At 35.4% G+C, this 16,751-nt stretch overlaps 1 protein-coding gene across 26 annotated transcripts in view; it reads left to right on the top strand.

Moving 5' to 3' along the window:
* The window catches only part of XIRP2 (xin actin binding repeat containing 2), a 698,239-nt gene that overhangs the window by 596,592 nt on the left and 84,896 nt on the right, over positions 1–16,751 (top strand). For all 26 annotated transcript variants that reach the window (XM_047872634.1, XM_047872633.1, XM_047872623.1 and 23 more), the window contains one exon: positions 363–516. In XM_047872634.1, coding sequence (XP_047728590.1) covers positions 363–516 — 154 coding nt within the window. The remainder of the gene's footprint in view (positions 1–362; positions 517–16,751) is intronic.

Raw genomic sequence — 16,751 nt, 5'->3', positions numbered from 1 at the left:
TATTTTTTTTGAAGTCCCTCATGGACATTTCTCATGTCTTAGGAAGTTGCATCTATTAACATATATTACATTGTATTGTGACCCTTATTTCCACTTTCTGTCTTTTATGAGAGAAAAAAAAAAGCCACATGAAAGGAAAGCTAATTCAGAAGTGGAACTAGTGGCAGGAAAGTAAACTATGTGTCAGATATATGTTTGCAGTTCTTGGCTAAGTTATCAAAATTTTACCCGGAGCATATTAGAAAACATCACTCATAGGAGCACCCCCTCCTCTCTCATCATTGCCTTCTAAACCCCCTGAAAACCACATCTGTTTCCCACTGATAGCTTTTAACATGTATCCCTTTAATGTCTTCTAACAGGAAGTGGAAATTGAGAGAAGTTTATGTTCACCAAAATTTAAGAGTCACCCTGGGAGCCAGTCCGATGATTCTGTGAATGATTCAGACAAGAAAGGCGAGGAAACATCTTTTGACAAGATGTCACCTGAAAGTAGTCACAGCCACATCTTGGAAGGTTAGCACAATATTTTGATGTGATTACTTGGGATCATATATTGTACAATGTAAGTGTTAATAAGAATATAAAAAAGCTTCGTTTTAAAAATTAATAAGAAAAAAATGAGAGAATATAGCTCAAGAAACACAATTTAGGAAAAATGGTAGTATAATTAAATGCTTCTATCTCTATTTGCTTTAATTTTTAAAACTAAACAGATCTAATTGATTTTAAACCAGTACAAAAAGCATTTTCAGTATTAGGCTCTTTGAACAATGCATTTGACCATCATCTGACTTCTCCTTTTGTGAAAGAAAGGAAACATATTTGTGTCTCTGTCTGTGGGATAATAAAAGGATAAAATATAAGTTACTGTCAGTGGCAAAATTAAAGAAAAATAAAAATGCCTTCAGCATCTCTTTTTTCAGGCAATTAAACTAAATGTGCTTAATGAATTTGGAATACAAAGTGACATGAGAGTGTCATAATTTAGGAGAAAACCTCATAAATTTGATTAATGTTTTACAAATGTCATTAAAAAGTTAATAGCTCATATGTTAGAAATTGCACTATTAATATAATTTTCAACTATGACAGAAGTGCAAAGTATAAATAATTTATTGGAAAATACAGATACCATTTATCATTTCTGATTAGTAACATTCTGGATTTTTCCATTTTAGCCAAGTAATGCATATTACACTATTTGTGATATTTGTTAAAGATCATGATTAGTATAGCTTTTAGAATGTCATTTCACGTGTGTGTGTGTGTGTGTGTGTGTGTGTGTGTGTGTGCATACACATATGTATATACATAACTGTCAAGTTTCCAGTCAATATCAGCAGTGTGGAATATAATAGTCAGTTCACAATTTGGGAAAGCCAATAATGCTCTCCTTTAAAACCTTGCTATTAGGATGCCTGGGTGGCAGTCAGTTAAGTGTCCTACTCTTGATTTCGGCTCAGGTCATGATCTCACTGTACGTGAGATTGAGCCCTAAGTCAGTCTCTGTGCTGACTATGCAGAGTCTGCTTGGGAATTTTTCTCTCTGTCTGCCCTTCCCCTGTGGTTGTGTGCTTTCTCTCTCTCTCTCTCTCTCTCTCTCTCTCTCTCTCTCTCTCTCTCTCTCTCCCTCTCTCTCTCTCTTTCAAAATAAATAAACTTAAAAAAAAAAACTTTGCTATTCAAAGTGTCCTCTGTGAATCAGAGTATCAGCATCATCTGAAGGCATATTAGAAATGCAGAACTTTGGGCCCCACACCAGCCCTATCAAACAATAATCTGCATTTTAACAAGATCCTCAGATGATTCATGTGCACATTAAAATTTAAGAAACTTTAAGCTAGGCCCCTCTGGATCATTTACATATGATTCAGCCCATTCTGATCCCAATTGGTTAAGTATTGTAATTTGGAGTGGGAGGTGAGTGTGGGAAGAATAAAGGGGAGTTTGCTAATGATGAACTGGATGGACATGGATTTCTAAAAACAGGTAATTTGGGATCTCAATTTCTAGTTTTCATTTGCAGTTCATTTTTGTATGCCCAGTCGATATCCTCATATGATTAGTATCAATCTTAAGGAATTTATTCCATGTATTTCAGGCTTGTGATTAAACTTTAGGAGCACTTGGCTGAATGCAAAAGAATTAGATTAGCAGAGGCCAGAAAAGGGAATTTTTAGGGATGATTTATGTTCGGATGATGTTGACCTGCCGAGATCTTACCATAGGGAGGCAAATATGAGGTTGGCAAACTGACCGGTGTTACATGAGACAAAAACCTTCACTCAACCTGCCTCGCTTCTGTCCTGTGTTTTCTTAGGTTCTCATGCAGAGATTTTCAAAGCCTCTTTATTTTACACACTTAAAAAAGATATTCTGGAAGGTAATCATTATTGAGTATCAAGATATGACTTAAATTTAAGAGTGACCTCAGATTTAAATTTCCCAGTATGTTGAAAGTATCAAGAGCTAACCTGAAAAACACAGGTTGTGAGTACTGTACTGGGGATGAACACAGCAGCTAACTATACTTTTATCTGTACAAGGCACAAGAACTATATTTCTATGTGTCACTACTTGTAAAAGAAAGAAATTTCTTTCATTATGGGATCCTGTTAATTCTTCCATGGTGCCCAAAATTTCTACCTTAGATGGGACGATTATGAACCCTTTGAATGCAGACAGTTAGCTTTGACAGGCTTTATAATAAGCTTGACAAAACCTACACAACTAAAAAGTGTATCGATGTTGCTCTTCTATTGCAAAGAGAATTTATTCCAAGAAGACAAACTTGTGCATCTGAATAAAATGTGGTAACAAATATGTCAGAGTATGTGATTATACGAGTAATTGTGATGGCCTCAAATACTAAACATCTTAAGGAGCCTCAAGAGTTTCATACTTGAAGGCAATATTTATTTAGAGCTCTTTCATAAACAGTAGAATCTTAAAATGAAACTTAAAAAAATCATTACAGTGTAGCTACCTAATGTCCTGCCTTCCTAGAGTTTAGTAAAATCCACATAAATTGATCAAAGGATGCATCTCAGGACTCAAGAATAGCAATGGCTGTGGATTAGTTCCTGCCCCTTGTCCTCAGCTGCAGGTCCTGGGTATCTGCACAGAAAGGCACTGGGATTCCCCCAGATTTCTTTCTACACTTTTCTTACCAATATATTTGTGTCAAATAAATCATAGTGCTTCATGTGCATGTTGGTGCATTCCATTCACATTTTCTCTGGGATGTATTCTAATTGTTAGCTGTTCCAATGATGCTAGGAAGACTTGGCTCATTTGAAATTAAATGTCAAGCATGAAAAATCCAGAATTTGACAAATCTGGGTGATGTAATAGATACAAGAGAAAAAATAAATTAATATAAATGGTTTTGATTAATGGTACCACAGTGATATAAAATGTGAAATTTCCTTTAGATATCTAAAAACCAGTTAAACTGGAAAGTGATTATTGGGAGTCTTAGATACTGATTTACATGGTTTGATCTACTTAGGTTTGATCCACCTGTATGTAAAGTAAAAATTTATTTTTTCTGCAGAAAAATTCTGAATCAAAGGATGCTTCACATAGAATAGGTGATTGGTTAATGTTCATCAAGTCTAAATGTTTTAATGGGACAATTACCTACTTTTCACTTTTATTCCCTAAATCATAAGTTTAATATTAATCTTCTTAGCCATCAACATGTAAAATGCTGACAGATAAAATATACATTAAAGTCATTCTTTCAAGGCTTTTGTAATAAACTATAGAAATTACCTGCTGTTTTCTCTTTTTGTTCTATTCCATTAAAGCAGATTCATTCTTTATTCTTGTAATGGCTATTCATCTTCCTTCGTAGATTTTACATATCAAACTGAGAGTCCTGTTTTGTTTTGTTTTGTTTTAATTTTCTACTACTCTCTGAGTAGTGGGATCTTTTCAGCTATTAATGTTTCTGAAATACTGATGGATGTGCAGTATATGTATTTGTGTGTCAACTATTGTTGTTTATATATCTTATTTTTTTCATTTAACATCAGACATTTTAGAGAAATATTTTCTGTATTATAAAAGTGTTCCATATGCCCAATGTGCTGAGCACTAGCCACTAACCACTGGTGGCTATTAAGCACTTGAAAAATAGCCAGTGCAACTAAGCAACTTGTTAATTTTATTGAATCCTAATTAATTTAAATGTAAATAGTCACCATTTTGGACAGCCCAAATTTAGCAGATGTCATTTCTCCAAATAATTTATCTACCCTTTTCATAGGAAGAAGTTCAGATGCTGGTTGTTCATTTTAAGTTAACCTTTCTCTGCAAATTTATCTTAATTTAAATGTATGTGAATTGGTGTAAAGATAATCCATGTTTGTAAAATAAACAAATCAGTAGCAATAACCCACATATTAAAAAGATTGCCTTCAAGAGGTGGTGATAGTCTCCTTTCTATGGTATTTCCTAGTGATAAAGAAAAAAATAGTTTCACCTGTGTTCCCTTTTCAGCATATTGAAAAACAATGCTACTATCATAGGAACAGATATATCTATGCATTTTTCCATAACATCTTTTTTTAAAAAATGTTTATTTATTTTTGACAGAGAAAGAGAGACAGAACATGAGCAGGGAGGGGCAGAGAGAGAGGGAGACACAGAATCCGAAGCAGGCTCCAGGCTCTGAGCTGTCAGCACAGAGCCCCATGCGGGGCTCAAACTCACAAGCCGTGAGATCATGACCTGAGCCGAAGTCGGTCGCTCAACCGACTGAGCCACCCAGGCGCCCCTCCATAACATCTTTTGTAGGGCTTAATTTTCTTGGGAATATGAATCCTTACAGGTGAGGAAGCACACCATTTTCTTAATACCTAAAGTCAACACAGTTAAATGAAATGCAGTAAGTGGATACTTTAAAATTAACAGAACTGTTCCTTTAATAAAAAGGGGCTTTGTTTGAAAACCTGTAAATAAATCAGACATTTAGTCACAAAGCCACCCTGGTGAAGGCCATCAGCACCACTTGTTCAGCTCTGACTGATTGTTCTTTCTAATGAGACTCAGACAACAGGCTTTAGACTTAGTCTCTGGACAAACACCACCATGGACCCAAGACTCCCAACCCAGTCTTCTGCTTCCAGACTTGCTTCCTTACCCATCCATACCTTCCTTCATGCCCCAGACAATCTCCTGTAAAACAAGCCATGTTATTTTCATTCACATAGGAGACTTTTCATTAGTAGAAATGTTGTCAGTGAAGTAGAGTTTAAAATAATTCTGAGGTAATGCCCTTTACAAAGTGAAGAATCCTTTTGTCATATGATATGATATGATATGATTGATATGATATGATATGATATGATATGATATGACATGACATGTTTCATCTGTTTACTCAGTTTGGGGGTGTTTCTCTCTCTTAAAGTGGGTTTTACCTGCAGTTTACAATGACTCACACATGTTCCTGTTTGTTGCTTTTATAGTCAGTGAGTCAAAACAAATTCCAGAGTTAAATCATGGGTTCTACTGGAAGGGGCAGCTGGGAGTTTGCTCTTCTGAGGAAATTGTAATGAAAGGTCTATTCATGAGGTCTTTCACATGGAAGCTATAAATCAGCACCTTGGAATGCTGGAAAATTTCTGTTGATTAATAATAAAAATCCCAGGAACTCATTTTGAGCTTATGTATGGTCATGCTTAATTTTAAAGCACGATGCCATCAAAGAAAGAGAGCAACAAATATAAATGTCCCTCTTGAAACTCATTCATTCATTTTCCTTCCTTGCAACTGGAAAGAACTGTTATTTTTTTAAATATTCTGATTATAGAATCAGAATGTATATCTATTCGTAGAGAATATTTTTGATGTGGTATTTTTATTTGTCCATTTCTTCATTCAGTAAATATTTATCGAGTGCCTAAGTCTGCCAGGTACTAGTCTAAGTGCTTGGGGACATCAAAGAATAAAACAGACAAAAAAAAAAAAAGAGAAAAAATAAGAAAAGCTCTGCTCTTGTGTAGCTTGTACTATAACAGACAGATACACACCATGAACAATAAAAATAGTTCAGAAGTAAATTACTTACCAGAAAGTAATAAGTACCATAGAAACTACAGACTGTGATAGGGTGGGGCACGGTGGAGGTTTGCATTTTCAATTAGAATAGCCATGATCAGACACAACAAAAGTGTGACATTTAAACTAAGACTTACATAAAGTATTTTCCCTTTTCCTTCATTCCTAAAAGCACACAGAGCCATATTTTTGATGTGCTCAAGACAAATATATTTGGGAAAATTTGGGGCAGAATCCTCCCTAGGTGATCTTCTTCCTCATAATTGGAACAACTGTATTGCTAGTTTCTATGCAGTTCCTTGAAGCAGTGGAAGGATATACATCAATAAACCCCTGATACCTTACCACTGTCTCCAATGCCAAGTTATGAAACTATTCCTCCTTTTGTTCCTCAATATGTGCCTTGCACATTTGGGGCATATTTATTGCTCTATTCTGTCTCCAGAGGACAGACCCAGACAGGAGGCAAGGAGTTCAGGGAGAATGACAGGGCTGGCTGAAGAGCTGGGAGTCTATACATGGGTGCCAAACAAGGAATTGGTTATTCTAGGGCAAGGGACTTGAGAATTACCTAATAGGTTTGAAATTAGAATGTTAGTACAAAGGTGAAACACAAGAACCCTGCATCTTAAACTGAGTTTATGATTCAATGTGTTTATCCAGGTTGGCACAGCTCATATGACCATCAGTGTTCCAAAATAAAGACAACGTTAGAGGTTCACAAATGCAGTAGGTCCATACTGGACAAGTTTAATGACAGGTGTTGGTGATGCAATCCTAGCTGAGTTTAAGGATAAAACACCCTGTCACTAAGGATTAGCACGTGACTAAGAGAACACATTACTTTGAGGCAATGATTTTGATGGAAAGGGAAGAAGGAAATAAGGAAGCAAGAGTGAGAGAGAGAGAGGAAGAGAGAAGGAGGAAGGAAGTGAAAGGGACAGAGAGAGAAACAGGAATGGAGGAAGAAATGCAAGAAGAGAATGAAAAAAAGAATAAAGCAGTTCTATGAAGATTTTGAGAGGTAGCTAGAATATGAAAGAGCTGTTTTTTGGTGTCAGAAACAAACACAGAGTAGAAGCAGTAACAACATCCATAAATTCAGCAAATATTTACTGAGAAGGAAGGGTGAAAATTCCAGGTAGATCTAGCAAAATCATGAGGAGGCATTGAAAGGAAGGAATCTGGGGTGGGGTAGGGGGAATAGGAGTGCTTTCATATGTTTGATGCTTAGCAATTCAATAAATGTCAATAAATTCAATAAAAAATTGAATAAATTCAATTCAATATCTCCATGAGATGGGATAAGAGAAAGTTCTAGATTCTAAACTGGGAGTAAAACAATTCAGATTAATTACACTCAGCTGCCAGATTAAGAAAGATGTCAGGTTTATATGAAAAGGGAACACTTGGGTTTTATTCTTTCAGAGTTGATTAAAATGTTCACTGACATGTTGTAACAATGTTTACAAAACTGAAGGAATGAAATATTTGGCTATTTTTCACCATGATAGAAACTTAACATTCTAGGGGCAATCCTCTGCTCTAGATATCCCCAGATATGGGAAGAGGGGGAAATACCACTAAGTGTATTGTCTAATTAACAATTTTTTTAAATCCAATTTTCAAGGTAGATGAAATTTATAATGTTTTTGTATTTTTAGGTTTTGAGCCAAATACTTTTATTAAGAATGTGTATTTTCTCTGTATAATTTTTATGGATATTTAATATTAAAAATACCTGTTTACTTGAAATCAAAATTAAGTATACTTAACTTATAATCATAACTTCTTAATCCTGATTAATGCAGCTCCACATGCCCTTTAAAATATATAGTGTCCATGATGAATTATAAGAATAACAACCTATTAATAATAAATGTGAAACACAAATAATAATAGCACATGAAACTTCCTCTTTGTGAAGAGCTACATGTTTCTATATTTGACTTTTTATCCACATCTATAAATATGGGGATGGGGCTAAAATAATATTCTATGAATAAATTCTGCATGTCACAGTTAGGATTCTTTATTTGCAACTTCCAAATTGATGAAATACTATACGACGCCTCAATTAGAAGAGTACACAAAGTCCTAGCCAGAGGGTCTCAGGAATCTTAAAGACTACCAAAAACTTTGTATTGCCTAAGACAAAGGACCAGTTGTAAAAAAAAAAAAATCCATTCTTACCAAACTCATTCTGTTTAATAGTTTATTTGTTATAATATTTCAGCACTTAACATTCTAGATACTTCCAGATTATTGGTGTATATATAATCATTCTCTGGGGACTTGGTTAGAACATTACTTTTCATATACATCAGAGAAGAATTCAATACAGCACCTCCAACTATTTTATACCATCAGGTCACAATACTTTTGACTCACTGATTAAATTTCTTTATTCTCCATTCCTAATGCTGACATACTGCATTGTGGGAGATGGTATCAGAACATTTGGTTCATTATTTTTATTTATATTACAGATATTAACATTTAATGTTAATTTATAGTGGATCCAAGTTGGTAAATGACTAGTAGAAGCAAAATATAAATCCTCTCTGGAGGCATATAACTTCAACTGGGGCTTCAATAAAATCCCAAAGAGAAAGTTCCATGAGCTTACAATCAAAATCACAAATAGATAAGAAATAAGTTTACATAAGAGCCAGCAAGTATAATAAAGCAGGATTATACTTACATAGATATCAGGTATGAATTGGAGATTCCAGAAAGGGAACTCTGTAACCTATGGAATTTAGTTTGTAAAACATATAGCATTTAAGTTAGTTGAAAATGTATAGACTAGGGGCACCTGGGTGATTCAGTCTGGTAAGCATCTGACTTCTGCTCAGGTCATGGTCTCATGATTTGTGAGCTCGAGCCCCATTTCAGGATTCTTTCTCTCTCCCTTTCTCTTTGCCCCTTGTGGGATTCTGCATCTGTCTCTCTCTCTCTCCCTCTCTCTCTCTTTCTCTCTCTCTGCCCCTTGCTCACTCATGCTCTCTCTCTCCAAAAAAAGAAAGAAAGAAAGAAAGAAAGAAAGAAAGAAAGAAAGAAAGAAAGAAAGAAAAATTTATAGTCAGTAAACTAGTACTTGGATAATAGTCTGTCAAAATAAATAAATAAATAAATCCTGTGTTTCATTATACACAAAATCTTTTCCAGATTTTGTAAAGTGCCAAACATAAAACTCAAAATTCTAGGAAAATTATAGAAGTATATATTTATACTTTCAGAGAGAGAAAGGAATTCATAAGGAACACTAAAAACAGAAACCAACAAGAGAAAATATGAGATCAATATCATAAAAATACTTCTGTTCTATGAACAATATATTAGAAAATACTTTAGCATATATAACCAACGAAACATTAATTCCAGGATAGGGAGCATCTACCAAAGAAGAGACAACTAAATTTCAAATTGGGCAAAGCGTGTGAACGAAAGCAAAACTATAAATGGATAATAATCATTTGAAAATGTGAAGAGCACTACAAATAAGAAAATAAAATTAACATAATAATTAAGGATCCTATTTTTCACCAAAATGAAGAAAAAAAGTTGTGTAACAATTTGCATTTTACGATATATAAAGAAATAGACCCTCTCACAGTGCCTGGGTGGCTTAGTTGATTGGGCTTCTAGCTCTTGATTTCAGATCAGGCCATGATCTCAGGTTTCGTGAGATAAAGCCCAAGTCAGGCTCTGCACTGACAGCGAGGAGCCTGCTTGGGATTCTCTCTCTCCCACTCTCTACCCATACCCCCTATGTACTTGCATATATGTTCAGGCATGCTCTCTCTCTCAAAATAAATAAATGAACATTAAAAAAGAAAGAAAAAGACCCTCTCGTATGTTGTTGGTGATAGTACAGAAATGGTATCATCTCTTGGAGAGACAATTTAACGGTGTTAATTAAAATTCAAAATGTCAACCAAAAAATTCTATGTCAACTTTTATCTATTTATGTAAAAGAAACACTGAGCATGACTATAACGATCAATGATGGAGGAAATTTATTGAAGTACTGATTTTATAAGAGAAAAATTGGGAGTGCCTGGGTGGCTCAGTTGGTTAAGCATCTGACTCTTGGTTTCAGCTCAAGTCATGATCTCACAAATTCAAGCCCTGTGCCAGGCTCTGCACTGGCAGCACAGGAGCCTGCTTGAGATTCTCTGTCTCCTCTTTCTCTGCCCCTCCCCCACTCATGCTGTCTCTCTGTCTCTCTCTGTCTCTCTCTGTCTCTTTCTCAAAATAATAAATAAACTTAATTAAAAATTTTGTAATTTTTTAAAAAAGAGAGAAAATAGATACAACTTACATGGCTATCAATAGGGGAATGATTAAATAAATTATGGTTTACCCATACCACAAAATATTACACAGAATTGATAAAAATGGGATAGTTCAGTTGGTACCACATAAAAAGCTTTGTAAGATGTAATTAGATTGTTGTGCCATTATGATGTTTTACAGCAAGAAAACATTGTTTATGTATTCTAAGATAGTTTTTTAAGTTTATTTTTGAGAGCGAGAGAGAGAGAGAGAGAGAGAGAGCATGCGCATGAGTGGGGGAGGGGCAGAGACAGAGGTGGGGGAGAGAGAGAATTCCAAGCAGGCTCCACACTGTCAGCACTGAGCCTGATGTGGCGCTCGAACCCATGAAGCTGGGAGTTTATGACCTGAGCCAAAACCAAGAGTTAGTGGGGTGCCCCACTAACATAATTTTTTTAAAAAGAAAAATCCTTAAGAGTGTGGCAACTTTCTGATGAAGAAAATTAAGATATTAAAATTTCTATAGTACTATGATACTAAAATTTCTATAGTCTACATACATATGTGCTTAAGAACAATAAAAACCTGTAAAAAAATTAAGTTTATATTTTATAATGGCAACATAAACAAAAACTATTATATTAAAATATGTTCATTTGGGCAGTGAAACTGGCCTTTTGTTGTTTTATTCCACATATTTTTATTTTTAGTTTTGAGAGAGAGAAAGGGCATGAATGAGTGAGGAGCAGAAAGAGAGGAAGAGAGAGAGAATCCGACACAGGCAGGGCTCGAGCTCACCCAAACAGGGCTCCAACTCACGAACCATGACATCATGACCTGAGCCAAAGTCGGATGCTTAACTGACTCAGACACCCAGGCACCCCTCCACTTATTTTTAGAGACCACCGTTGTTTCAATTTCTGTTCAGTTTTGTGGCAGATTTTTAGAGATTTCTCATTTTAAAATAATAGTGAATAAAGTATTTTAGGAGAGGTAATAAAAAATCATATAGCTTGAAATAAAATTTATTTTTGAACACAACTCAATTTATGACTTTGAGTAATCTGAAGGACAAAATCTAGATTCTTTATTTATTTGTAAATGAGTGGATTCAGTGTTTATTCATTTACCACTAAGCAACTTGGATTGGGTCCCAGTGGCTATAGGACTTTGTCTAATTTTTTTGTGTTTCAACTGGCTTCTTAATAAACAATTCAGATATATTAAGTGATATTGGAAGTTGCTAACATAAAGAAGACTCTTATTAAATATAAGCCAATAGACTGAATTTCTATTGAGGCCAAGCCAAAGCATAGGATAAGAAACACTAGAAAATGAATTCTGAGGCAGAAAAAGTTTAACAAAAGAAAATATGTCACTAAAAACAGATTCTCTAGGGAGCATAGACATCTATATTTTGAGGGAGAATGTAAACACCAATTATGTGTCAGGCATAGGCACTGACAATGCAAGGATGCATAAAACATCGTCTTTGAACTCTTAAGTCCTATGATCTGGTCCAGAGTTTCTCAAATCACCCTCCTAGCAGGATTACTAAAATTCAGATTTCTCTGTGCAACCTACAGTATAAAGCAAAAATGTAGCTTACTCTCATTGATTTAGACTGTCTGCATATCAGTGCATTTTAAAACTTTCCAAGTGCTTTCTTTGCACTCTGATCTAGTCTGGTAAACAGTATCATCTTGGATTTTTGTTTGCTAAGGGAAATGCCACTGAATTCTAGCATCTCATCTGTACCAAGATCTATCCTGTTTTTGGAGAGAGGCTGGAGTTGGGCTGGAGTGGGATCAAAGTTTCAAGTTTTGCATACAGGCCAGTCAACATGGAAATAACTAACAATATAAGGCACATACACATGAAAAAGTAATGTAAAAATTCAAATGAACAAAAAATTTCTTTAGACAGAAATAGGAAAAAACTATTCTCAAGTAAGACCTGGGATCCTCCCTCTTTCTCCATTATAGTCATTCGAGGACACTCCCATTTTATGCTGGAGTATTTGTGTCAGTGAAACAATGTTGCAGCATCTGGGTGGAATTAATTCACTTAGCACTAAATAGTTGAATATCACTTTTTCCCCAAATTTTTATTTAAATTCTAGTTTATTTAAATTCTATTCTATACATATAGTATAATATTTGTTTCAAGAGTAGAATTTAATGATTAATCACTTACATATAACACCCAGAGCTCATGACAAGTGCCGTCCTTTTTTTAAAATTTTTTTTAATGTTTATTTATTTTTGAGAGAGACAGTGTGAGTGGGGGAGGGGCAGAGACAGAGGGAGACGCAGAATGTGAAACAGGCTTCGGGCTCTGAGCTGTGACGAGGGGCCCAAACTCACGAACCATGAGATCATGACCTGAGCCGAAGTCAGATGCCCAACCAACTGAGCCACCCAGGCGCCCTTGACAAGTGCCCTCCTTAATGCCCAACCCATTTAGCCCATTCCCCCCACCCAACTCCCTCCATCAAACCTCAGTTTGTTCTCTATAGTTAAGAGTCCTTTACAGTTTGCCTCCCTCTCTGTTTTTTTTTTTCTCTTCCCCTATGTTCATCTGTTTTGTTTCTTAAATTACAGCTGTAAGTGAAATCATATGGTATTTGGCTTTCTCTGACTGACTTATTTCACTTAGCATAATATACTCTAGTTCCATCCATGTCGTTACAAATTTCAATTATACATTCCTTTTTTCTTCTTTCTTTTTTTCTCTCTCTCTCTTTGTTTTATTTAGACAGAGAGAGAGAGCTGGGGAGAGGGGCAGAGGAGGGGAGAGAGAGAGAATCTTAAGCAGACTCCGCACTTGGCACAGAGCCTGACACAGGGTTCGATCCCATGATCCTGGGATCATGACCTGAGCCAAATTCAAGAGCCAGATGATCAACCCACTAAGCCACCCAGGTGCCCCAAGTATTCATGATTATGTGTGTGTGTGTATATATATATATATATATATATATATATATATATATATATACACATATGTATATGTATATATATATATAGTATTCATCAAATATATATCAAAATAGAATAGTTCTATTTTTAACTGTTTGAGGAATTTTTGAGAAATCTCCATACTGTTTTCCAGAGTGGTTGCACCAGTTTCCATTCCCACCAGCAGTGTAAGAGGGTTCCCCTTTCTCCACATTCTCACCAACATCTGTTGTTTCCTGTGTTGTTAATTTTAGCCAGTCTGAAACATGAGAGGTGATATCTTATTGTAGTTTTGATTTGTACTTCCCTGATGATGAGTGATTAAACATGAGTGATATTAAACATCTTTTCATGTGTCTGTTGGGCCATCTGGATGTCTTCTCTGGAAAAGTGTCTATTCATGTCTTCTGCCCATTTCTTCACTGGATTTTTTGTTTTTTGGGTGTTAAATTTGATAAGTTCTGTAGAGATTTTGGATACTCACCCTGTATCCGATATGTCATTTGCACATATCTTCTCCCATCCCATAGGCTGCCTTTTAGTTTTGTTGATTGTTTCCTTAGTTGTGCAGCTTTTTGGTTGAGTATCTCTTTAGACTAGACTCAGAAGACACAAATACAAGACTATAATCTTGCTTTCGAGGAGCTCCTCTTTAGGAGAAGAGAGATATGTATACAAAAATATTGACATAAATGCTAATAGAGCTACAAAATCACTATTCATTTATTCAAGCAACCAATTCATGTAATAACTACTGGGTACCAGGCATCAGCTATACCATGGTGAACAAAAACATGGTTCTTGCCCATATGGGATTTCCATTCTGGTGGAGAAGCCAGACAGTAAATACGTAATCCCATAACAAATAGGCAATTATAAACTGTGGGAGTAAAGGAAGAAAATTGGGTGCCTGGGTGGCTCTGGGATTACTAGGGACAAAAGAATCATTTAAATATAGTATTAAAATTCAATTTTGAACTGGATTTCAATAGGATTAGCTCTTGAATCTGGCAAGATATTTTCTGTATTGTTTATGTGTTAGTAAACTGTCAGATGATTGTAGAGATGATATGAACTCTCTTTTTCTGCTGTCATATTTGTAAATCAATTTACAGCAATTCCTGAAGGAAGCTCCTATGCCTGACACTTCTTGCTGTGAGAGGAATGTTTCGACCATGTACTGTCATTTCATTCAGCTCAAGCTTGCTTTTTTAGATCAGCTGGGTATTATTACTTATGGTTTTTATACCACTAATTTATATATTTATAATTGTTTACTTCCTCACAGCAATAGATTTGATATGTCTTCTATGCCCAACATACATACTCTGGACATGAATAATAAGAAGACAAGTCAAGCTATAGTTAATCAGGACTGGATAGACAGAATGATAGAAACCTCAGCTCTAGATATGTGAACAGCTATTTCAATAAGAGAAAGTAGTCAGTGGAAAATTGTTCACCTCTTTGATGTCCCCCTATGTAATCACTTTATGAAGTACAGGATTCTACAAAATAAAAATGCTGAATGGCTTAAAGGAAGATTGGTGTTCTGAGCCACTGGCATTTGAGTGACAGATAAAATGATCCCAGAATGTCTTCTTCTGATGTTCCCTCAAATGCAACCCCTCCCTCAAATGTACAACCTCTACTTAATCTATATGATAATTCTGACATGTTATACACAGTGTTATGATTTGTCTTTTCACAATTATGTATCAATATGTGCCCTATACCTGGAGGATATATTCAAAATACTTATTGAATGAATATATTACTTAATTTTGAAATACTTAGAATCATCAAACACAGCTGTAATTTGTGCACATAGGAGAGTATGCTTTTTCACATGCAGACTCATGTGATAAAATTGTTGAAAATGTAATTTGGTGATGGGCAAATTAAGCACAAGTTAAATCATGTATTTGGCTCATTAAAAATTGTGCAACCTTGGGGCGCCTGGGTGGCGCAGTCGGTTAAGCGTCCGACTTCAGCCAGGTCACGATCTCGCACTCCGTGACTTCGAGCCCCGCGTCGGGCTCTGGGCTGATGGCTCGGAGCCTGGAGCCTGTTTCCGATTCTGTGTCTCCCTCTCTCTCTGCCCCTCCCCCGTTCATGCTCTGTCTCTCTCTGTCCCAAAAATAAATAAACGTTGAAAAAAAAAATTTAAAAAAAAAATTGTGCAACCTTAAGAAGGTTACTTAACTACTATAGCCTTTAGTTTTCTACTTTTTAATACAATAAAGGTAATAATAGTATTTCTTGGGCATGTTGTGGGTATTACCTGGAATATTACATGAAAAGGATGCTGCATAGCACTCAAAATGGCACTAGTTTCAATGAGAAATCTAGAACACAGATTTTATTTGCCAGCTAGGGAACATGCCTTCTATAAAACTTCCATAAGATATATTTATAATTGGAGTGAACTATTTTAAAGCAGCTCTGTAAGACGTTGGTTTCCAAGTTCTTTGAATCAATAAACAACTGTAAGTTAATCAAGTGCAGGGCAAGTTGTGCTTGCCTACTCAGTGCCTAGTAGACGCACAAGGAATGTTGTTTGTTGTAAGTACATGATTTCCCACTTTGGGGCAAGGTAATCAGCTATGGACTGTGCTTCTGAAACATAAACTTAGATGATAAGCTCAGAAAAAATTTTGTGTCAAATAGCCACAATATCCCATATTTCTCCAACCTATACAATACTAGAAAATAGTAGAATAAAATTTTTGGGTTTTGGGGAGAGGGGATTAATAAACCTATTAAAAAAACTGAGTTGTTTCTTATGTATATAGACAACAGAAAAATAAGACATAAAAATATCTGGCCACAAAAGTTCACATACTTGTAAATATGTTTTGTCTGATGGCAAATGACAGCATGTATTTGAAAAAATTTAAAGAGGGTTTATTGCTTTATTCTTGTTATAAATCCAGTATTTGATTTTTAGGAGACAGAGAAAGTTAAAAAAAATGACTGATATTCCTACTTAGAGTGAAACAGGGGTATTTCCTCCTAGTTTTTTTCTCTATGCATGTACAAGCATATAAGCATATAGAAATATTCATTTTTAAAAACGTGCTCTACTAAATGTGTTGTGGTAGTCTATATTCTAGATGCGTTGTGGTATTTGATTATGCTTCTATAGTTACAGTAATTTTATATAGTCTTGTGATCTGTGAATGATGATAGTTGTACTTCTTCCTTTCTGATCATTATGTCTCATGTTTATTTTTATTGTCCTATTACACTGGTAAGACTCTCCAGTATGATGCCAAAATAAAAGAGGAGACACCTTTGGGGTTTTTTTTTTGTTTGAGTAAGCTCTGCACCCAGTGTGGGAATTGAACTCATGACTCTGCCATCAAGAGTACATGCTCTACCAACTGAGCCAGCCAGGTGCCCCCATATCATCCCTAATACAGACAGAGCAATTGC

The sequence above is a fragment of the Prionailurus viverrinus genome, chromosome C1, assembly GCF_022837055.1.
Source record: "Prionailurus viverrinus isolate Anna chromosome C1, UM_Priviv_1.0, whole genome shotgun sequence".
NCBI lineage: Eukaryota > Metazoa > Chordata > Mammalia > Carnivora > Felidae > Prionailurus > Prionailurus viverrinus.
Note: the sequence above shows the minus strand (reverse complement) of the source record. Positions and strands in the feature narration are given on the sequence as shown.